Source organism: Nematolebias whitei, chromosome 2 (genome assembly GCF_014905685.2).
Source record: "Nematolebias whitei isolate Nwh7 chromosome 2, NemWhi1, whole genome shotgun sequence".
NCBI classification, from domain to species: domain Eukaryota; kingdom Metazoa; phylum Chordata; class Actinopteri; order Cyprinodontiformes; family Rivulidae; genus Nematolebias; species Nematolebias whitei.
In genome coordinates, this window is record NC_056499.1 from 27,635,699 (window position 1) to 27,654,895 (window position 19,197).

At 39.4% G+C, this 19,197-nt stretch overlaps 1 protein-coding gene across 1 annotated transcript in view; it reads right to left on the reverse strand.

The window, feature by feature from the left end:
- Nucleotides 1-598: 598 nt before the first annotated feature.
- The window catches only part of arid3b (AT rich interactive domain 3B (BRIGHT-like)), a 70,731-nt gene continuing 52,132 nt past the window's right edge, over nt 599-19,197 (reverse strand). The window contains exons 4-8 of the mRNA XM_037694035.1: nt 6,238-6,421; nt 3,935-4,194; nt 1,521-1,808; nt 1,294-1,386; nt 599-1,195 (exon numbers count right to left, since the gene is read on the reverse strand). Coding sequence (XP_037549963.1) covers nt 996-1,195; nt 1,294-1,386; nt 1,521-1,808; nt 3,935-4,194; nt 6,238-6,421 — 1,025 coding nt within the window. The 3' untranslated portion in view covers nt 599-995. The remainder of the gene's footprint in view (nt 1,196-1,293; nt 1,387-1,520; nt 1,809-3,934; nt 4,195-6,237; nt 6,422-19,197) is intronic.

Genomic DNA, 19,197 nt, shown 5'->3' on the forward strand with positions numbered 1-19,197 from the left:
GGAACAAAAAAAAAGATTTCATTTGATTCTGTAGCTGGGTTTAGGAATGCCTCAGCTTACCTCTCTGCCTCTCTGTGGGTGGAGACATGAGCTCAAGTCTACTGGGCTTGTTGTTGGTGGATAAGAGCTACTGTTCCCTCTTCAACTTTGTGCGCTAATTCTTTGAAGACAGCTTGTGCAGACCTGCGAGTAACTGCATTGTAGGTTTTTACTTTCAAGCTTTGTAAAGTACTTTAAGTGTATCGTCACTGAGGGCAGTTATTGTGAGGTATTTCATCTGCTGATCTACAGCATCTCCATCATTCACCAGTTTTGAGTTCAGCAAGAGGTTACAGTGTGTTAAAGGAACCTGAGCGGCCCGGGCTGGAGGCCTATTGCTGCGAGCTGGGCGCTCTGTACATGAGGTTCTACTGGTGCGAATTACCCGACTTCCCCCGATTGCAACTAGTTCAAAAAGAATACAAAAATAAAGTTGATTCAGGTTAAATATTCTACAGCTCCTGAGGTAAAGACACCACTGCAGGTTACTTGATTTGAGGTATGTAAAAAGAGAGGAAAAAAAATAAACAACAAACTTAAAAACAAATTCATTCTAAAACACAAAATCAAAAAAAAAAAAAAAAAAGACAACAAAATGGCAACAAACAAACAAAATGTTCTAAGATCAAACTTTTCAAGTTCAGTTGTGAATACACCTGTCAGTGGGTTTTGGCTGAGCTGATTGTGTTTAGCATGTACACTACAATAAAAGTGTGTGTAGATTGTGTCTGTGTGTATGAATGTGTGTGTTTGATTTAATGCATAGCAGTGATGTCATGTAATATTTCTCAGGATCGACGTTCACGACTCGACAGCCAAGAGGTTGACAGGGTTGATGAGGTATTTGTTGTGCAACAGTTTCTTATTCTACTTGATTTCTCTTTGTACTGTATTTTCATGCTGGGGCCTGTAGGAGGAAACGAGGCCTGGGGAGCGGGTACAAAGCGAAGCGTGGATTAGGGCGACCCGCTGGAAGCCGGCTCAGCTGAGCCAGAAGCCTTGGAGGAGGATGTGGAGGAGGCTGCGGGGCTCAGGGTCTGAACCTGCGGTGCAGAGAAACTGAAGCTTGCGCTGGTTCCAGCAGGAGAGGCTGAGACAGCAGCAGCCGTCACAGCGGGCCCCGGGGCCCCAGCAGACTTTTGGGCAAAAAGGGTTCCTGAAGGAAAGAGAGGAACATCATTCCATTATCATTATTAAAACTGTGCTTTTTTTAAATCACTAATGTAAAATATCCACAACTCCACTGACACAAACCTGAGTAGGTTGTCCCGTTAACCTCCACTGAGACAGTGATGCTGGCACTCCCGTTGTTTGAGATGCTCAGAGACATGTCCTGCTGCTTCTCATCTGGACAAACACAAAGCACTGATTGGTTCAATGTCCCTCACAGCAGACCTCTACATTATGCAAACTTTCTCCTTTAAATACACAATAACTTTGTATTTAGACAATTTCCAAGAATTCTAACAGTATTTCCACACTGCAACACTGACCTCTGGTGGTGATGGTTGGGGCTCCCAGACGCAGGTTCATGGGCATGTGGGAAGCCATGGCCAGGAGGTTGTGCTGGAAAGCCTGCTGCATGAGGCGCTGCTGTTCCTCTGCCAGGCGGGCCATCTTTCTCTCTGGACCCTCTCCTCCACCCCCAGTCTCCAGTTTTTCTCTGAGTTGCTCCAGTGTGGCAGCTCTCGCCAAACCAGCGACTTGCTGCTGCCCCAGGGACAGCGCAATGGGAGGCCTCGATGCCATGATCGAAGAGGCCAGGTCGTCTGGAAGTGAAAAAGATACGGACATTAAAACATGTCCATCCTTGTCTCTCATTAGGAGGGAGCTGGAAAATTGCCTAATAAAAAAAGAAATGCTTACAGACGTTAAAAGGTTCATTAAAAATTCAACAAATTGGTACTAATAAATTAAACTCATGCTTCTTCTGGAAGTGTACAAAATAAAACAACCTGAATATAAACTAACTGTGCCTTCAAGTATTCCCCTTTAGAAGTGTTTCCATTAATAATTAATTATTTTGAGTTATTTGCAACTACTCCATAGCTGTGAAACACCTTGTAATATGTCCTGTTCATCCAATTTAAATGTGACTGGTTTTACACCAGACAGCACTGGATTCAGTTATGCAAAGTGATGACAACATTTGGGGAAGCACAACCACTCGGCATCACATAAAATGAGTTGCAAGTAAAACGCAACCCATTACTCAAACCGTGAATAGGGAAGGGGTCAAGAGAGGAGTCAGGTTGTAACCAAAACCAAAGCTTCATCAGACATCACAGTAGTGTAATGACAGTGATCATCAGGACCCTCTTATTGTGAACCAGAAGCTTCAAAGTTCATGAGGTGCCCTTCTTGGTGTGGGAACCTTGTTATTTCTCAGTAAAACGCGGAGGCCTTTGAATAGCCTCAGGCTGACATGGTTTACAAGAACTTTTAAACACCTGGTTGGACTACACAAACAGACTCTAACAAAGTCATATAAAAACACTGACAATGTACACATACACACGGACATCACAGCATAGTGCATGAGGACCTAATTAATAAATAGCACATTAACAAAGTATATGTTTGCAGAACAGCTATGATAAAATTTCAAAAATACTTCTTTAAAACGTCTTCAGTTGATCCAAAATGCTGCTGCCAGAGTCTTAACTGGAGTTAGTGGGAGAGATCATATCTCTCCAGTTTTAGCTTCTCTCCACTGGCTCCATGTCAAATCCAGAACTGAATTCAAAATCTTACTTCTAACCTACAAAGCTCTCAACAACCTAGCTCCATCTTATATTACAGATCTTATTGTTCCATATTTTGCTAACAGAGCACTTTGCTCTCAGACTGCAGGCTTACTTGCGGTTCCTAGAGTTTCCAAAAGCAGAATGGAAGGCAGATCTTTCAGTTATCAGGCTCCTCTCTTGTGGAACCAACTTCCAGTTTCTGTCTGTGACACATTGTCCAGTTTTAAGACTGGGCTTCAGACTTTCCTTTTAGAGAAATCCTATAATTAGGGTTGGCTTGTTATGCTGCTGTAGACTTGGACTACTGGAGGACAAATTGACTCATTTCCTTAAATAAATTGTTAAAATTTAATAGTTTTCATTTGATACTATTTCTATCTTAACATGTGATTCTCGACCTGCCATTGTGTATCTGTTTCTCCTTCCTGTTCCTCCCAAACCCAGCCTGTCAAAGAAGATGGCTGTTGGTTCTGCTAAAGGTTTCTTCCTCACGAGGGAGTTTTTTCTTTCCGCTGTCGCCGTCATGCTTGCTCAAAATGAGAGTTCTGCGATGGAGTTAAGTTCAAAGCAGTCTGCTCCTCAGATAAATAGTGTTAACTTGTTTTTTATATATATGAATGTTTCTGTTCAGTGCTCTGAGATGACTTCTGTTGTGACTTGGCGCTATATAAATGAACTGAATTGAAAACTGAATAAAATTATCAAGGCTTGGAAAAATGTTTAGTTACTACTGTTAAACCCTAATCTGTGCAAAACTGCTTGCTCCTACATTTATTCGTAGATAGTCGTACATGTAATTTTTATATGCAGCAACAGAGGGCAGTATGTCTCTATCAATACTCAATGTATAGAACCCTGAAACACTACAAGCATGCTATCGCACAAAAGTAGCTAGTCTCCAACTCCAAACATCTTAGTTTATCCAGAGAATATATTTTTCTTTTTCAGTTACATGCAAACATCTATGTCTACTTGAAAGCCGGTTGGTTTCAAATGTAAAACTTTTGTTTAAAAATATAGTTAAAACTTAATGTATGTTTTAAAGCAATTACAATGTGATCAGATTTTTTTATCTGATCACATTGTAATTGCTTTAAAAGTTTTTTTACTTGATCTCTATGAAATTTTGACTGGCCGACGGTGCCTACCTTTCTTTAAAGAGGTTCCTGGTGAGGCCTGAAGACCGTTGAGAGTCACTGAGGTCCCTGCACCCAGACCGGACAGGTGCATCTTGGGAGGTGACAGGATGTGGGGAGCTGTGCTCGGAGAAGGAGAGAAGCGGAAGAGGCTGCTGCTGTAGCTTGGACGACGACCCTCGCGCCGATTACTGTCAATGGCGGCCTGTAGCTCGCCTGGGGAGCTCAGACCTTTCCTCTCGCACTCATAAGGGTACAAGTATTTCATGTACCTTAAGAGGAACACAAACATACAGTGTGTAAGATCACAGAATGTTTTAGCTTTAAGACCACAGTACCGGAATTTCATTTCAGAAGGAAACTAAACTCAATGTTCTGCATTTATTTAAGTGTTTCAAGAACAAATGCATTTTATTGAAGGATGTTTTTACTTTGAACAGCAGTGAAATGACTGCTCCTTGTTCAATTGATCATATTTCGACTGTCTAAAAACAAAAATGTATAACAGTAAAAACTATAACCTATTGACAAATACATGTTTTCACTCTTGTAAAAACACCACTGAACACAGGGCTATGCAAATACATAGATATGACTTCTACTGGAGAAAATCTAGGTGTATCAGCTGCGTTTCTTTACACTCCCTGCAGTTTACCCACATGGTTATCAGACTTTTATATTGACAAACTGAGCAAGACTTTTCTGTCCCAACTTCCTGTCTACCTGTACTAAACACTGTTTCTGATGAAGTGCCAATAAGCCTGGGTGGAAGTGAACTGAACGCAATAGAGAGAACAACATTTTTGCCTAACATGCCGTGAACATACGTGGAACGGATCACAACAACTCTGCACCCTCTTATGTTTTCCATCTCATTAATGAGCACACTGTATTATGCACGCTGTCTACATAATGGTAAAACACCAGTACCGAGGATCAATAAGAAGCAGTAGCAGCAGCATCTAATAGACAAAACTAGCAGAGCAACGCAACACAACAGGCTGAGCCCATTAAAATACAAGAAAGTTCATCGGGGATATCTGCTGCTGAAGGAGATAGAGAGGTGTTACTTCGACTGAAGAGTTTCCATCAAGAGAAAGAGAGATTTAGTCTTGGCTAAGCATATAAGCTGTCAGTCAAGCCCCACCTTAGTCACTGTGTATGTACCCTGACCCAACTCACATCAATAGATCATGAGGCTCAATGGGTTTGTGTGTGATGTAATAGTTGGGAGGACTGAAAGTGACAAGGGAAGGAGAGGAAAACAAGCTTACACATATAAGAACGCAAAGGCAATTCACATTAACATTTATACTCATACCAACACACACCCATTGGAAGACTTGACAGGGAAAGCGTGTTGGCAGAGTTTTTCTTATGTCTTTACAAAATGAAGCATCTGTTAATTAGCACGAGTCATTACATGGTCTATGTAGGTAGCTGCACTGATTAAAATAGGAGAAAATCTGTTCTAAAAGACTTGTGGCACATGTCAACAGCACGCACACTACACGCACCTAATGAATAAGAAAGGTGTTTGTACCTAGGGATGGGGCCGATCTGATCCGGTATCGGCCTCCGATACCAGCATAATTTACATATACATATACATATACATATATATATATATATATATATATATATATATATATATATATAAACGAAACAAAAACAGCTACATTATAAAGCGATGTAAAATACTAAAAAACATGTATGTGTTGGTTTATGCCACGAACTTAGCAGATGTTAAAAGGCATTTATTTTTTCAATTTTATTTAATTCATTTATTTAAAAGAAACAAAATAAACAAAACAAATTCATCAAAAAGAAAACATTAAATGAAAAAAGTGCAGAAAGAGGGGAAAAAAATTATTATATCTCCCCCTTATTTACAAAAAATATATAAAATAACTTTAAACAAACAATTACTTAATCACTTTAATATCCACTTTAAAGCTAGGAATATAAAAAACATGTTTTGTGTTAGCAGAGTTTAATTCTAACTTTGAAACTTATCCAACATTAATAAAGCGTACCTCAAGTTGCCTTTTTGGACATGCATGCATAGATTTGTACAAATTGTACTTCAGAGGAGATTATTACAGCTTCATATAAAATCAATGATGATGACGATATCGGAACTGGATCAGTATCGGCCGATATCCAGATTTAGGTATCGGGATCGGATCGGAAGTTTAAAAAATGTGGATCGGTGCATTCCTATTTGTACCCAGTTTAAATTTTACACACTTGACATTCTTTATTTGGTTGCTGTAAATTCATTTAATGTTTATCACAAAGACGCAAAAACTCACTGTGTACGCAGAGTAAAAGCAGCACTGGTGATGGATGTAGGCAGGTTGAGTCCCTTTGTGATTTCTCTCCAGATCTTCTTGTTGATGACCTCAACGAGACCTCCTTTCTCTGTCACCAACTTGTACAGCATATACAAATCCAGAACCTGCTTGGCCATGATGGGAATACGATTGACTGGAGTTCCTATACAGATAAATATAAAATAAATCACTGTATTATTAACCATATACTTTAATTTATTTAACTTGAGGCACATCAAATGACTTAAAATGGAACAGGAAGAACTGTGGCACATTAGGTCATCCACAGATCAATACGGAAACACCAAAGATTATGCTGTGACCTCTATGGCCTGATCTAAGTGCTGTTGGGATGCTGGTAAGGTGAGAGTGGCGACTCGGCAGCCTGTCCCCCCTATTAAATTTGGCTTGAAAACATATTATCCCAGTTAAGGCAATTTGGCTTGACCTGGAAAAGGGGATTCACAAACAACACAAAGCAAAGCTGTTCTGGATTTTTGATACAGATGCATTAATCTTGTCAACAGCTTATCTGCACTGAAGCTTGCAGGAAACGTGTACGGAGGAGGTGGTGGCAGAACAACGAGGAGGGAGGGGTCTGGGGCGGTTTCCATGTACACCAGAATCAGAAAGTGCAACGTGTAATAGTGTTAACATGAAACAGGAGGAGAGGACTGGAGATTGGGACAACCTCCTAATCCATGGGCAGCAGTGGGTGGGGGCTCCAGAATAGGCCAGTGTAATGAAGCTCATTTAGAGGATTATACTGAGTAGATCTACACCCCCTCCGTGATGGTACTGCCGGACCCAGAGCAAAGGAGACGTACAGATTTACTCTCATAGTTAATGCCAACCAATCCTTTTGCCCCTCTACAGGTTGCTCTTAACCTGGGCTCATTAATGACTTATAAAACAGCAGTGTGATCAGGCCATGAAGATTAGCCCTGATTCATTTTCCCAAATTAGCCACATGTCTTTAAGCCGTGTACAGGGGGCCTAAGTGAGCACAAGGTCCTGTAGAGAGCAAAGATCAGGGAGGTGTGATGGAGATGTCAAAGCACCATGACTTCAGCCTTTTCACATGCCTTTCTTTTGACCAGGAAACAAAACTTTTCCCAACTATTAACTGGAAATCAATACAGTAGTTCCTCGCTACTTCGCGGTTTGTTTATCGCAGATTTGCTCTATCGTGGTTTTTCAAAATAAAATTGGACATGACACACAATTGGCTGATTGATGGATGAGCCGCACAATTGGCATGGAATTTTTATTTAAAATAAATTATTTAGCACCTCCTGCACCTCTGTGCAGCCCTTACTGCAGGATAAACTTACTGCTGCAGCTGATCAGCTGATCTGCGTGCAGAGCGGAGAAGTGGGCGTGGTCAAGACAGCTTGCAAGGAGCTGAAAGCAGTGAAGGCAAAGAAAGGGAAATCATGACATTCTGTGCTCTTTGAGAGTGTTTAGAGTTTAGAAACATTGTTTAGAATATTGCAAGAGTGTGGGAAGGGTTTAAAAATTAAAATGCCTTAATATATCTATATAATAAATTACTACTTATTACTTGTACTACTATTCCTACTTCTTATTTCCTTCTCTGCCACGCGCACATTTCTCCTGCATTGGCTTTGTGAAGGGTTAACCTTTTGCTGTCCAGATGCATCGATCAACTTTTGTCTTCCAACTTAAAACTCAAAGTATGTCACATCGTAAAATCATCATAATCACAAAATAAAAAAGTGTTAAAAGTTATTTTTTAATTATTTTATAACTTCTATGTTCAGTTGTTTCTGTGTAATTGATCAAGAAGTACATTTCTGCTCCGTGCTGCAGAGCTGTGTGAAGGGTTAAACCTTTGATGTCCTGTTGCACTTTTCTTCCATACAATTTAAATAGTGTAACATTTTAAATAAACAATGCTGCATGTATTGTTTATTTAAAATGTTACAGTATCTAAATTTAAATAATTTATTTAAGGAGGGAGATTGGGAGTAACAGGTGATGAGTGTGATTACAGCCTGGCAAATGTCATGACAAAGTTTACTGAACTTGACCTGAATTTGGACTACTGTATCTCTACTTTGTGGTTTTTCACTTATTCACAGGTGGGCGTGGTCTCAACACCTGCGATAAACAAGGGGCTACTGTATTTAAATTAACCTGGAAATAACTAAAGACTATAAACACAGAACTTTAAATTTAGGAAAATCACATCTATCATATTTTCCTTATGTTAGCAGGCAGCTATAAGACCACAGCGCATGAAAAAGTCAGATGGAGAAAAAGACTGAAGTTGTTTGGTTGAAGTTCATGGCAGCTCTCCATGGAAACTGGACAAGCCCCCCAGCTATTACTGAAAGACAAAGATAGTGGAGGTGAAAGAAGAGGAGGGTGTGAGGATTTAATACGTCAGCGCTGTGGAATGAGGTGTTTTTATGTCGTGGTGTGGGGTGTAACTGGGACTGGTTTTGGTGTGGCCTTTCCCCCAAAATTTTATTTCATAATTCTACTAGAAAACAGTAACAAGTTAAAACATTCAAACATAACCCAGAGAGCAACACAGGAAGGATAGATAAAAAATATTTTAGAAAATACATCTATGTTTATAATACCCAGAGAGATACCCTGCAACATTTGTAAAATCTTATCTAATCCCTCTCAGCTTCATTTACACAGGGCTGATAGTGGAAAAATATCCTGAGCCTGAACATTTTTCTATGGCCGGGAGGTGGACATGAGGTGGAGGGTGCTATGTATGAGACACACTTTTAATACACAACACATAATATTATATGAAAATAGCCCTTTTAACCCATGGGCGGTTTATGGTCTTGTGGGCTCCTGGACTCAGATGTATAAAAAGCCTTTTGTGTATAACCATGGTCATACATTATTGGCAAGGAGGGGTCTGAGAGTTTTCTCCCCTAAGAGAAAAAATTGAGAAATAGAGGACATTCAGACAGAAGATGAAAAAACCCAATGTGAGCCTATATTATATATTATTTGAGCAGAGCCTCAGACTTCAGGGCCCCCTGGCTCCTGGGCCTTGTGGACCCGCTCAGTAATCCACCCCTGCTTTTAACTACCAGTAGTCACTTCACTGCTTGCCTATTGCTCTTACTGTGCATTCACAACAACAGCTACTAAAGCTGTAAAATCACTTGACGTAATTCACTTTCTATTGACAAGAATGACAAAAATGATGGCAACACTTTCTTTGAAGGGGGTGACATAAGGGTGTTATGAACCTGTCATAAACATGCCATGGCATGTATCATCAACATTAATGACGCTCTTTTCATGGTCGTGACTGTTGTGTCATTTTGTTTTTGCAATGTTTGAACCCCAAACAGTGTCAGCTTTTACTTTACAAGAACCGACAGAACTTTTTTTCCTGCTAGCTCCATACAGCAGCCTCCCATTTTTTAAAGCGCAAAAACAGGCACCAGGTTGCCGGATCTTTTGAAACCAGTTCCCAAAGGGCTTTCCATCACTACCCACCTCCTCTATCCAAACCCAGCGCCATTTGTTCTTTATGTCTTTATCAACATCTTTAGCGTCTTCCTCTGGCTTCACAAACTTGCAGTCCATGCTCGATGTGAGTTCCCAGTGTGGGGAGCAGTGACATTCAATGGCACACGGAACAACTGCCGGATCTCAAGCAAAGTTTTGCGAAGACCCAAGGCCCGACCCCACCTTATTTTTGATTAGCTAGTAGGCCTATCTAGTGTGGTTGGGTGTGAAAGCTGTGTCTCTGTTAGATCCAGAGAAATGTCTGCTTAATTTCTGGACGAACCCGAAGTTTTTTTCTGGAGATTAGGCTATCAGCCCTGTTTACACCAATGAACACCACCTCAGACAGATTATAATAATACTATATTAGCTTTAAAGTGTAATGTGAAAATGCCCAGTATTGACCTTATCCTTATATACCAGTAATCCAAATTAAGATCTTTAGCCTACAAGGTATAATGCATGTTGTTTAACTTAGAAAATATAATAAATAAAATCTACAATATTAAGACTTATTAAAAGTCAGCATATTTATAACCAGAGGTAAAAAAGCTGAAAATCAATTATATTTAATGCTTAGTGTTAGTAATTTATTTAACTTAAGTTACATATAACAACAAGCACAATCATTTCTTGTGCACTTTTTTTAATCTACTTACTATACTCTTAGCTGTCAGATTGGGCTGTTACTGTTGCACATTACAGATGTTTCATTAAATCGTTTTAATCAATAATAATCATTTATACATCTATTTTCTGTACTTGCTTTGTCCTGTTCAGGGTCATGAGAGAGGGTTGAAGCCAATTGCAGCACTCAGTGGACAAGAGGTGGGGTACAACCTGGACGTTTTGTCAATGGAACACAATCATTTTTCATTTAGAAAATGTCCCAATTTTGAGTTTTTATTAAACGTGTTTTAAAGAGACTAAAATAACATTAAATTTATGAAAAAAAAAACGTGAAATGTTATCTCTAGATATCGTTTTTTTTTTTTCAGAACAGATGGCGTTTTAACGCACCGGGATTGCTGCAAGTGCTTTGTCAGTTATCTAAGGCAGTGTTGGACATCAATCCTGCATTAAACAATTAGTACAACTACAGAGGTCAGAGATCAGCCAGGGGTTATTGATGTGTGAATTAAACTGCAGGTCAGCAGGAAGCCATGTTTTCATACAGGCCTGCTTGTGAACAATGACAGAACAACAAATGAAGCACAACAGCAATGGCCCCAAAGTGACAGGCCAGCAGTTAGTTAGCCTCCAATTCAAGTCCATGCTTTTGTCCCCATCTGCTGTCAAATCAAATTTCAATTTTATGCATGAACAAGGAACTACATTAAGAGGCCATAGCAACACACACACACACACACACATGCACGTGCACGCATGGGTTTTCTCTGGGTACTCTGGTTTCCTCCCACAAACCAAAAACATGCATGTTAGGCTGATTGGTAACTCAAAATTGTCCCTAGGTGTGAGTGAGAGTGAATTGTTGTTTGTCTCTATGTGTCCCTGTGATGGACTGGAGACCTGTCCAGGGTGTACTCCGCCGCTCGCACATGGGCATCAGTGACCCCGCGACCCGAAAAGGAAGAAGCGGGTAAAGATATTGGATGGATTTTTTGGGGGGTCAATTATATATAATATTATCAAAGTCTCAAAAAGTTGTCAGGTCCTCTGGACATTCAAAAAACAAAACAAAAAAATGTAGAAATGTTTCGTCTTTCATCCGACCTGACTTAACTTTTTTAGATTTTTCTACCTGGATTATTGAGCACGCATCAGGAAATATTATCAAAGGTTCTTTCATATGTGGTGTTATCAGGATTTGAAATATGAAATCTGTCTGATGTCATTTTTTGACTATTGCTTTTGGTTTTGAAACCACCACTGGATCACTTTAGATGCACAGATACAGTAGCTATTTGGTTTCTTCTTGTATGCACATTGAACTTCGTTCAGTTCTGTGTTAAAATTATAATGTTGTGTGTGTGTGTGTGAGTGCGTTTTTGTTTCAGGTTACATTGTGGGGACCAACTACTACTTATGGTGACCAAAGCCTGGTCCCCATAAGGATAAGTCTCGATGGTGGGTTAGGAGTTAGGTTTAGGACTAAGGTGTGACTTGTGGATGGGCTAGGGTTAGGCATCTACTGGTATAATGGTTAGGTTTAGGGTAAGGGTCAGGGTTAGGCTATAGAAATGAACGGAAGTCAATGCCAAGTCCCCACAAAGTACAAATGCAAGGATGGAGAAAACATGCAAACTCCAACCAGAAAGTCCCCAGACCAGGATTTAAACCAGGGTAACCTGCTCGCTGAGAGGCAGCAGCTCTACCAACTGCGCCACCGTGCCCCCCCCCCCCCCCCCCCAAAAAAAATCACATTAGCAAAACCTGGGCAATTAAGCCGAGTTTGCTCATTTGAGAAAACCAAACAAACGGTGTGCACTTTCTGCCCAACATCTGCTGTTTCTAACCCCGTAGACATTCAGCACTAAAAGGCTTAATTAGAGCTGCACTAAACAAGTCTTTTGATCCTTACAGCAGGGCTCATCTACGTATATGGCAGCTTTTAGTCCCATTTGAAAGTGGTTTCTTATAGAAACATCTAAAAACACTTCAATCATCAACGCTACCAGATCACTTCTTGACGTGAGGCCTCAGGTAGGGAACTACTGGATTTTTCATCTCCCTGTAAAAAAATAATAAAATAGTCCAATCGCTCGCTCTTAGCCAATCTGTAATTGGCTGCAGGCTTCACCTCCCATCATCCTTTGCCCCGGACTGATTTTTCCCCAGGGACAGGACCATCAGGAGCCTAGTGATTAATGACACCAAGGGTCAAAGGTCACCTTGGTGGGAAGTGCTGAGGCTGAGGGCCCCCGAACCACTCCCTAAGTCCTTCCTCCAACCTTTGCTGTGAACACAAGAGCTACACGACTGGACCTTCAAACGGCTGGACTTCAGGAAAAAAGGAAGCAGTGTGTCGTTGAAGAATTTGAATTTGGAAGAGTGCATGTGTGAGACTGATCAATATCCTTAGCTTCTGATTTATTTATCAAGCAGCTTCACAAAATCCATTTATCACACTGCAACACAGATCTCCCCTAAGAACAAATTCAAAATAAAACGTGTAATTGTGTGCAGTAAAATATGTCACCAAGAGAAAGCCTGCTTTTATTTGTCCTTAGAAGAGGAAAAATATTGATTAGGCTGTAAGAAGACTGAGATAAGCAAAAAAAGGTAGGAGGTCCGAATCCAAAAAAACATTTTGCCTTTCCATTATAGTTCAGACTTTCAATCTCATTGCGAGCCCCCCACCAAAACAAGGTCATTTCATCTGACCCCCACCTTATTTTTAGCAGGAAACAGCTGTTCACATTAAAAGAGACTCTATAATAAATCAATTGGACGCCCCTGACGCCAGTGGTGGTAAATTAAATATTGCTGACTTCACTTGATGGGCATTCCCTAAATAATTAAGAGACATGGCGACAGCCTTACAGCGGCCAACACACAGGAAATGAATTTTTTACTGAATGAGCACTGGCTGGTGTGAGGTTTCACTGCCATCTACAGTAAAGAAGAAAAAAGAGAGAAGAAAGAAAACAGCACAAACTTTCAGCCCGTGCTTTATCCTCTAACACATTCTTAGTTGTTTTGTATATTTGATTTGTATCATAATGTCCAAAAAGAGAAAATCATGCAGAGATCAGTAAAAAGGAATAAAAAAAGAAAGTGTGAAGTGTTTGTATTTGCTGCTTTTAGGAGGTAAGGAAGGAGGGATGGAAAGGGAAAAAAAGAATAAAGGAAGGGGGAGGTGTAGTGGTAGTTAGCCAGCTGGAGAAAGACTGGATTATGGCTGTAAGGAAGGTGTCCGCCAACACAAACAGCCCCTGGCCTCATGGCAGTGTCTGAGTCCTTTTACTCACACCCCACCGCCCATCCACACCTTCCTCCTCCTCTTCCACTCAACCAAAATCACAACATTGGCACACCAACTCAGACCAAACCAGGGCTGTTTCTTCTATCCAAAATATTTCCTCCATCCGTCTTAAATACATGCATTTTTTTTATAAAGCAATTGTTGGTAAGAAAAATAAATTCCAACATGTTATAATGTGTTTACACTGTGCAAAACTGTGCATTTCTAAATGTCATTAGGATTAATTACTTGATGACATAAACTGCCACCAGTGTTATTGCTGGTATTTTAAACTAGACTAAGCGGGGGTAATGCAGTATTTATATAAATCTTTACTTACAATAATCTGCTATAGAGATGTTTGTTATTGTTAGTACTTCAGTCACCTGGTTATATTTAGGTAACTGGGTCCATATTTAAGTTATTTTTTGCCTGCGTCTTGCAATAATAGCCTTTAAATATCTGTTTAATTTTCAGAGAATAGTAACAGAGAACAGCCCAAATCCTTCATTAACATTGAGCGGAAAGACACTGACAGAAGAGACGGTTGTCTGGGCTCCACATGCTGGGAGTTTACCTTATGTAGGCAGACCCTGGCTGTTAAGTTTATATGTTCATATGTCGGGCCAGCATATTGTCAGGACCCTGCTGTATGCTGGGGCATGTTTGTTTTATTTTTAATGCGCAGACCAGGACATAAAAGGTAAAAAAGCCTGGAGTGTGTGGAATTTGCTATCTTTAGTGCAGGCAGAGCCACAACTCACGTGACAGGCCAATTCATATCAAGTGTTAAGATAGGTCCCCTCTACATAAGGGAAGGTAAATGTAACGATACGCTATAGATACATAGCTATTCTGAGCATGAAGTTAAAGCTACAGCTGGTAAACACACACACATGCACATATATACAGTTTGTATACACACATAGAGAAAGGAAGGCCATTCCTTTTATCAGGTGGTTAATCTTCACAGATCCAGCTGCAACTGAAATGACGGTTTTACTGAAAAAAGTGCAAGGAATCTTCACTAACAAAGAAAACGGCAGAGAATATAAAATATTTTTGACAATTGTATCAAATTGTGATGTGTTAAGAAAACAAATTTTTTTATATGAATTTAAATATGGCTCAAAGAGGAATAAACAGGCTGAGCAACACCAGAATCACATTTGTTTGTTAGTAGTGCAGTAAAGGGATAAATAAAAGAAAAACAAGGTTTGCTAGTACTGTGCACTCTTCAGTGAAGCACATGAAAACAATGTCATTAAAAACACTTACGCATACTCCTCTCCTGCATTATTTATTTATCACGCAATGAAAATAATGTAAAGTTCAGATTGATCTTTTCTTCAAAATCAAAACCCAACAGATCCTTCTCCGTTTACACTGCCTTCAAATTGGAATGCTGTCTAAACAAAACCGATATTAAGGTGAAAAAGTAAACAGGCAATAATGGCTGAAGAAGCTGTGTTTACTGAAGGGATAGTGCGAGGAGCTATGAGTTATTAGAGTAGGGAGGCAGACAGTAAATAAAAGAGCTGTCTTCTGTGGTGTAAAACTGAGAAAAACTGGCAAGCTTCCAAACAAAGGTCAGCTGCTGCAAATCTCCCAGTGCCTAGTCCACATATTAGAGTCTGACAGACTGCACACAACAATGCATATTCCCCATTTTAACAATGAGGGGAGCTCCTTGTAGTGGTGTTTTTCCATTACTTAGCTGAGCTCTTCACTGCTTAATTTTCCACTGCAGACAATATCCTCTCGACTTGGGCGGGATCAGATGTTTATCATTGCAGAGTGTGTAAAACTGCAATACAAGGAGCCACACCTATCCTGTGTTTTTGTTATATTGCATTGATTTAGGAGACACTTTTATCCAAAGGAGCTTACAAGTAAAAGGTATAGAGAAAAGAAAAAAGGGGTTTCACTCTGAATGAGTTTGTGACAGGCTTTTAGTCCATGAGGTTTTGAATATCTTTTGTAAGTGACCATAATGCCCAAGTGCTACAGAGCTCAACTCCACCCAGCAAAGAAAAAATAAAAATCAATCTGCAAATCCATATTTGCAGGTAATAAACATGCTCGAGCTCATTAATCATGTGCAAAAGATTCAATCTGTGTGAACAAATGAGAGATAAGATTTATGTTGTTATTGAATAGCAGACATTCTGGTGACTTCATAAAACAGAGGAATGTGTGTCTATGCACTACTGAAAAGACACACCGACACACATGCGTGCACACACAGAGGTGATCATTTTTTTGACCAATCAGCTATTTCGCCATTTCACTGTAAAGTACTTGTTTGGCTTGTTTAGACACTTGACTGAGGGAGTACCAGAAGAGCACATTATTATCCGTAACACAGTCCTGCCTTTGGAAAGAAAGCATTAAAAAAATGTGAGCTGTATAGCACCGTATTGTACCATATAATGGAAAAGGGCCATTTGAATTCCCTTATTGATCAGTCATAAATCTTTGCAACTTTTAAAGAAGAAGAACTAAAACTAAACTGTATTAACTAAAGAAAGAGGGAGATAAGCTTTTTCTTAAGTGTTTTTACAGCATGCAGGCAGTCAGTAAAAAAAGAGCTGTCTTTTGTGGTGAAAAACTAGCAGATCTCCAAACAAAGGTCAGCTGTTGCAAATCTTACCTGGTCTAGTACAAGTATTGGAAAACCTGCCAGACTGCACACAGTGACTCTATTAGAAACTGAATTACACGACTAAAAGCTTTTCTGAACAAAAAAAATTAGCAATAACTCTTTCTGAAATGCTGATGCATTTCTTTTCTTTTCTTTATTTGAAGGGCTTTGGTGGGTCTAAATCTTGACAGCTTATCTGTGGTGTTAGACACAGAAAGAAAGACAAAAAAGAGAGAAACTTGACTCCTTTGTGGGTCATAAAGATGGGTCACCTGGTGAAAAAAGGGGGAGGGGGCTTGAAAAGGTTGGATGGCGCGAAAAGTGAGATGGCCTCTTCAACTGTAACCCAAGTCCACTCAATCCCCAGAGACCCAGAAGATCAACTGACAAGACCCTAATCAACACTAACAGAGAGGGATGGACGAATGAGTGGACATCCTGAAAGAGGCTGAGGTGTCTTATGGTGCAAGTGTAATGAAAAGCACAAGTATTTTTATTTCTCAAAGGAGCATTTATCCATGGCGTACATCAGACACAAACAACTGCACACAGCTGAGTTTAGAATGTTGTAATAAACTGATAAAACGCCTCGGATGAGAGGTGAAATTTCTGCTTTATTTAAACTTAATAGATAAACTGTGGCCCGAATGACAAAGAACTTTCAACAGCAACTTTAATTCAATTCAATTCAATTCAGTTTATTTATATAGCGCCAAGTCACAACAAAAGTCATCTCAGGGCACTGAACAGAAACATTCATATATATATAAAGTAAGTTAATATTATTTATCTGAGGAGCAGACTGTTTTGAATTTAACTCCATTGCAGAACTCTCATATTGAGCAAGCATAAAGTCAACAGTGAAAAGGAAAAACTCTCTCATGAGGAAAAAACCTTTAGCAGAACCAGGCTCAGGACAAGCGGCCATCTGCTTCAACTGGCTGGGTTTGAGAGGAACAGGAAGGAGGAACAGATACACAATGGCAGGTCAAGAATCACGTTAAGAAAGAAATAATTTCAAATGAAAACTATTCAATTGTAACAATTATTAATAAGAAATTAGGTCAATTTGTCCTCAGACAGACTACTCGAGTAATCTACACATCGATTCCTAGGACATCTATCGAGTTTTTTTAATTTCATGTTGAGTATTCAAGGTGACGTCATTACGTCGCCATTACATCATTGCATCACGTGATCCGCACCGAGCGCTGGTTACAAAATGGATTCCTCCAAGCAGACAGATGGAGCGGAGCAGACCTAGTCTTGGCAAACAGGTAGAAATGCATCAACAGTGTGGAAATATTTCACTAAAGATGAATCTTCCAGTTCAACCACCGTAAGAAAACAGAAAATGAATCAACTTCCTGACTGTTTGGAGCTCGTTGCAAACCGGTGTTACACCATTTTCTGTAACCACTGTATATTGTGACCGTAGGGGGCGGTGTTGCATGCACTGTTGCAGGTCACAGAATATGGTGTAACACCGGGTCCAATCGAACGAACCAGAACCAGCTTCCTGTGACCTTGTTTCACAAACAAAAAGCAAAAAATATTAATCTCTAAACCTATAAAAACTTATAAATATATTAATCTCTAAAACTAAACCTAATGCGCAACACAGCTGGCGGTGGTGCGGGGTGGTCGTCTGGCCCACTGTTTTTAGTTTTGTTTTTGACGTGCCGCATGTTTCTTTCACTTTTGCAACTTAATAATAACTAATAATAACTAATTAATAGTTTAGTTTTTCCTGTGACTTATTTGCAGTATGATAAATGGTAGGAGCATAATATACTCTCCCAATGTTTGTTGGTCTTTTTTTGTAGATAATTACCTTTTTTGTGGTTTTATTTATTTTAGTATCATTAGATCCTATGATGTCAACAAGTATTTGCGTTCTACTTGAGTTTTATTATGTTAATGTTGAGTTTTAAAATTATGTAGTCATTCAACCCCTACAAGCTATAGGATTTATCAAAAAGGAAAGTCTTAAGTTCAGTCTTAAAACTGGACAATGTGTCAGCCTTAAACTGGAAGTTGGTTCCACAAGAGAGGAGCCTGATAACTGAAAGATCTTCCTCCCATTCTGCTTTTGGGAACTCTAGGAACTGCAAGTAAACCTGCAGTCTGAGAGTGATGTGCTTTATTAGGAAAATATGGAACAATAAGATCTATAATATAAGATGGAACTACTTTGTAGGTTGTGGAGAGCTTCGTTGGTTAGAAGTAAGATATTGAATTCAATTATGAATTTGACAGAATTTGATTTTACACAATACTCTAAAATACAGTAAGCATAAAAAAGTGTTCAAAAGGCTTTTACAATCCATCATATCCAAATTAAAACATTAACTTACATAATGTGTTGAAAATTATGTAATTAAAATTAATGAACAGTTCATAAATGGATGATTGAACAGTTGTTTGTTGACAGTATTTGTTTTTTTTAGTTATTCAATATATATTTTTGAATCTCCATAAAGTTCATTCAGCAGAACAACTCCCTTACTCATTTTATTTACTTGTTTATTCCTGTTCAAGGGGACTGAACAGCTGGTGCCTAATCTACAAATAATCAGGCAAGAGATGAAGTACCAGAACAGGGACAACAAAACCCAACATATTTTCTTTAAAGGAGAAAATATCATTCAGAAATATTTTTGTAAAGACATATTTTCTTATAAGATTTCTTCCTCATGAGGGAGTTTTTCCTTTCCACTGTTGCCTTCATGCTTGCTCAGGATGAGAGTCTGCGATGAAGTTAAGACTCAAAGCAATCTGCTTCTCAGATAATTCATGTTATTAACTTATTTTTCTATATATGAATGTTTCTGTTCAGTGCCCTGAGATGACTTCT